The 5257-nt window shown below is 55.1% G+C and overlaps 1 protein-coding gene across 1 annotated transcript; it reads left to right on the top strand.

The window, feature by feature from the left end:
• Positions 1–3839: 3839 nt before the first annotated feature.
• Positions 3840–5001, top strand: CITED4 (Cbp/p300 interacting transactivator with Glu/Asp rich carboxy-terminal domain 4). Its single transcript, XM_069477778.1, has one exon. It carries the CDS (start codon positions 4022–4024, stop codon positions 4568–4570), a length of 549 nt encoding a protein of 182 aa, XP_069333879.1. The 5' UTR covers positions 3840–4021; the 3' UTR covers positions 4571–5001.
• The last annotated feature ends 256 nt before the right edge of the window (positions 5002–5257 follow it).

Below are 5257 nucleotides of genomic sequence, written 5' to 3'. Positions count from 1 at the left end.
GCCTCTCTGAGCCTCGTCCCTCCCTGGGTGCTGGAAATGGTGCTGTCAACAAGGGTAAAATCCAAGAGGTGTCACGTCAGGTGTCTGTGCCAGCCAGGACGTGGGGCCTTTGGGGTAGATAGAAGCCACTTCGGGTGGCTCCTCTGATATGTCCTCAAAAGGAAGGCTGGAAGGAGAGGGAAGGACTGCATCCCCCTACTTGGTGGCACAAGATGGCCCCCAGGGCCCACCAGTTCCTGTCAACTCACGTGTGTAAAGACGTGGCTCAGGATAAAGCAGCTTGGGTCACCGGGAAAGGCTCTGCTCTGAGGGCTACAAATGTCTCTTCCAACCATGACTCTAACACACGCGCGCACACTCACTCCTCAGCAAGTTCCAGTCATTTTCTGGGCCTCAGTTTCTTCCTCTGTCAAAAAGGATAATTATTCTATATCCTTATTCTATATGCTTTTTTTCTATTTTTTAACAGTTTGCTTAAACATATTTGCTAAAAACTAAGACACAAACACATACATGGGCCTAGGCCCACCCAGAGTCAGGATCATAACATCACTGTCTTCCACCTCCACATCTTGTCCCACTGGAAGGTCTCCAGGGGCAATAACAGGCATGGAGCTGTCGTCTCCTGTGCTAACAATGTCTTTTTCTGGAATAACTCCTGAAGCACCTGAGGCTGTTTTACTGTTAACTTTTTTTTAAGTTAGAAGGAATACACTCTAAAATAACAATAAAAGTATAGTAAATACATAAACCAGCAACATAGTTGTTTATCACCATTATCAAGTGTACTATACATAATTACATGTGCTATACTTTTATATGACTGGCAGCACAGTAGGTTCGTTTACAGCATCCTCACAAACACACGAGTAATTCATTGCACTATGACTTGACAATGGCTACAAGCTCACTATGTGATAGGAATCTTTTCAGCTGCATTATAATCTCATAGGACTACCATCATTAACCAAAACGTTGTCATGCATGGGTGTAATGCCAAGTGGTGGTAGGTGCTAAGAAGAAAAGCAAAACAGGGTGAGGGGATAGAAAGGGATAGAGGGTGGTCAGGGAAGGTCTCTCTAAGGGGTGACCTTTGGATGGAGGTCCGAACAAAGTAAAGGAGTGGGGCTGTCTGAGGGAAGAGCCCTGAGAAGTGATGTGCTTGTGAAGTCCAAGGAGCAGCGAGGAAGCAGTTCGTGGAAACACTGGGATCAAATGAGTTCCGATCAGAGGAGCACAGGTTAGATCATGTCACTCCTCTGCCCACGCTCCCTCTGGGCTGTTGTTCACACCTGCCTTGAGGCTTCGCCCTCACTCAGAGGTCCGTAACCAGAATCACCTGTAGGGCTTATTAAACCACACATGGCTGAGCCCCAGCCCAGTTTCTGATTCAGAAACTGATTCAGGTCTGGAATGGGGCTCCAGAATGTGCATTTCTAACAAGTCCCTGGTAATGCTAACACCTCGGTACTTGCTGCGGTTTTAGAAGCACTGCTCTAGTGTTTGGGAGCTTCGTCCTCTGCTTGAACCACTTTTGCCCACACACTCCTCTCCTCTTTCAAGTCTCTGCTCAAACCCCACAGTCCCAGTGGGCTCACCCTGACCATTCTGTGCAAGGCTACAACCTTCCCCCCTTCCCTGCACCCCAGTGTCCTCACCATTCTCTTTTTCCTTTTATCCATTGTACCTATCACTTTCTAATATGGGGATCATTATTTTACTTAGTTTGTTCTTTACACGTATCGAACAGGTGTTCTTAACCCAGACTCCATGAACCCCTGAGGAGTCCCTGGACACTCCCACACCCAGATATGTTAACCCTCTAAATTTATTGGCAGTAGATTGTGACCATGATTCTGTAGCTTCCATTAGATTCTCAGAGAAGTACATGACCTTGAAAGCATAAAAACCACTAGTAGATAAACTAGTAGAGTAGGTGCTCAATAAATATTTGTTGTGTAAATTAAAGAACTTTTTAAACATTAATCACACACACATTTTTTTAAAAGGAAAACTGTCTGGTGGTGCAATGACTCCCAAATGTCGATGTCCTTAGACCAAATATGTCAGAATGGCAGATTCTTATGATTCAGAAATACCTTCAGAGAGTCTGTGTCAGGAGGTTAGCGTGGGGCTGGAGATTCTGTCTTTTTCAAAGCCCCCACCCACCAGCTCCTCTCCCCCACCTCCAGATGAGTCCGAGGTGTGGCCAGGGTTAGGAATTTCTGTGTGAAACCTTACCTGGAGAGAGAGATTCAGGGGAATCAACTTCAGTGTGTAGCTTTTACACTTTGTAGACACGTGACCACACCTATGGTCATTTGTGACTTCCCACAAGTTCTCAGGGTGCCCGGGTAGGGTCACCATAGCCCTTTCACTGAGCAGAAAACTGAGCCTCTACCGTCCCACCACGCCCAACACCCAACAGTCACAGTCTGCTGGTGGTGGAGGTCACACACCTGCGGGTGGCAGAGGTACAGTTAGAACCTGGGCCTCTGCACTCTCACTGTAGGGCTCTCCCCTCTACACCAACCGGATGAACCCAAGTTCCAGGAAGTACCAAGGATGGTACTGGGGGAGGGGAGTCAAAGAAGGGAAGGAGAGAGTGTCATATGGGTGGAGGGCAAGGTTCAAGAAGCCTGTGTCCTGGCCATTGGCACAGACTCCAGTTCCTCAGACTTGTAAAACACATGGCATTCACATGCTAACTCTGGCTGCCTGTGACAGCAGGACGGTCACTTTTTCTTTGTGTGCCTCTCTGTATCTACAGAATGGGGCTGATAATCCATGCCCTGCCCCCAAGGAGACGCTTGTAGGATGTAAACCACTAAAAAAATGCAAGTTATTATTATTGTTACCAAGGGAAGGTGTGATATTCCCCACTTGGAAGGTCCTTAGGGACAGAACTAAATCCAGCCTTTCATTCATTTGAGGACACTTTTGGACATCTACCATGTGCCAGGCACTGTGCTGGACACTACACACATCCCCTCATTTAACCCTCACAAGGTGGGGGTGCCAAGAGCTGCTGTTGTTCCCTTTTACAGATGGAAAAACAAAAGCTCAGGTGAATGAGTTGCAATTCATTCATTCATTTGTTCATTCACCCAACTCTTGCTAAAAGTCTGCGCTGGGCCAGGCTCTGGGCCAAGTGCTGAGGCTGGGAAGATGAACAAGTCCTTCAGGAGACAGGCCCATAAATTACTTTAATAACAACTCAGTACATGCTTCAACAGACAAGGCACGGTGGGAGCCAGAGGAACAGCAACTGGCTCCCCTGAGGGTTATGGGGATGGACAGCTGACCTTTTGCGGGGACCCTGCACCCCTAAAGTGCCTGTGCCCAGTGTAGCTGTGCAATCTCAAGGCCTGGGTTTGAGTCTCGCTTCTGTCAAGGCTTTGCTGCATATTTCCAGGAAACCTCTTCGGCCACTGAGCCTGTGACTCCATCTGGAAAATTAAGAGGTTGGGTGGGCCTGAGATTCTGCAACTCTGGGGGGGCCTAACCTCTGGCCCTCCCAGGCCACCTTCTGGTGAGTTCAAGCCTAGCCTCGAGTCTACGCCCCTCAGAAAGTGCCAAACGCACGGCTCCATAGCCACACTCATGGCCTGGGGCGGGGTCTGGGGCCTAGGGGCGGGGTCTGGGGGCTAGGGGCGGGGCTCCGGCAGGGGGCGGGGCCGAGACCTAGAACGAGGAGCAAGCGGCGCACCCAGAAGCGTCTCATCCAGCCAATGAGCGCCAGGGGGCGGGGAAGCCCCGCCTCTGGATATAAGAGTTCACCAAGCCCGGGGGCGCGGCGTGGCGGTCTCGGAGCTTTACGTGGTGGGTTCGCGGGTTGTCTGCGCGGAGCTCGGTACGTCTGGACGGGGCAGGGGCGCGAGCCGGGTTTGGTTTCCCTTTGCCCGGCTGCGCTGCAGCGACGGCACGGTGCCCGGGGTTCCCGCCGCAGAGGAGCAGCCGGCCCGGGGGAGCCCGCGCTGACCGCCCGCCCGTTGCCCGCGCAGGCAGCCGGCCCGCCGCCATGGCCGACCACCTGATGCTCGCCGAGGGCTACCGCCTGATGCAGAGGCCGCCGCCTGCTGCGCCCGCCCCCGGCCCTCACGCGCTCCGGACTCTGCAGCCGTACGCGGGCCCGGGCCTGGACAGCGGGCTGCGGCCGCGGGGGGCTGTGCTGGGGCCGCCGCCGCCCCCACCCGGGGCCCTGGCCTTCGGGTCCTTCGGGCCGCCGTCCTCCTTCCAGCCCTTTCTGGCGGTGCCGCCGCCGGCCGCAGGCAGCGCGCACCTGCAGCCTGCGGCGACGCTGTGTCCGGGCCGCGCGCCCGCAGCCCCCGCGCCCCCAGGAGGGCCCCCGGGCCTGCAGCCCGCGCCCGCCGCCACAGCCCCGCCGCCTGCGCACGCCCTGGGCGGCATGGACGCCGAGCTCATCGACGAGGAGGCGCTGACGTCGCTGGAGCTCGAGCTCGGGCTGCACCGCGTGCGCGAGCTGCCCGAGCTCTTCCTCGGCCAGAGCGAGTTCGACTGCTTCTCGGACTTGGGGGCAGCTCCGCCCGCCGGCTCGGTGAGCTGCTGACGGCCCGCCGGACTCCGCACCCAGCGAGGGGGCCCGCACGCACCCTCCGTGAGGGTGGAGACGGCGGGTGTGAGCGCGGAGCCGGGCACCGAGCTGGGAGGCCTGGGTGTCCCTCCAGGCCCTGCCTCCTGCGGGGTGACAGTTTGGCTTCACTTCTCTGACCCGAGCCTCGGCGGTAAAGTGAAGGAGACTGGCCCAGCTTTCGGACTCTCGGTTCTTGGATTCTGTGTTCTCTCTCTTTCCTCGCCCCCCTCCCAATCTGAGCCATTGCAGGCCTCTGCCTGATTCCCCCTCTCTTCTCGTGCCACACTGTACCGGGATTGGGTCCCCGGAGCCACCAACCACTGAGCCCCGACCCCCGCTGCCTGGGCCCTGGGCCTCCCACCTCGGGGAGGGGAATGTTGTACAGCCCTAACCCGTGGAGCAGTGCCCCGTCTGGCCTCCAAAACCGAAATAAAACTGGGTCACTTTACAGTCTTGCCGTTTTCATTTCCTTATCACCCCATGCCCTGACTATATTTAGCCTCCAAAGTCCTGAGACTGCTGAAGACCCTGGGTAGCATGGGGGCCATGGTCCCCAGCAGTGCCCGGGGAGGAAACCAACAGTTTCTTTCGAAAATATCTGGGGAGTTGTGCAATTATGTCATAACCTGGAAGGCAGAGGCTGCCACCAGGGGGTGAGGTAAC

This window comes from Eulemur rufifrons, chromosome 8 (genome assembly GCF_041146395.1).
Source record: "Eulemur rufifrons isolate Redbay chromosome 8, OSU_ERuf_1, whole genome shotgun sequence".
In the NCBI taxonomy this organism is placed as follows: Eukaryota; Metazoa; Chordata; class Mammalia; order Primates; family Lemuridae; genus Eulemur; species Eulemur rufifrons.
This window is presented reverse-complemented; position numbering and strand designations above follow the sequence as displayed.

Coding starts and splice junctions, on each gene's coding strand:
- CITED4 (XM_069477778.1), top strand. CDS start 4,022: ATGGCCGACCACCTGATGCTCGCCGAGGGCTACCGCCTGATGCAGAGG.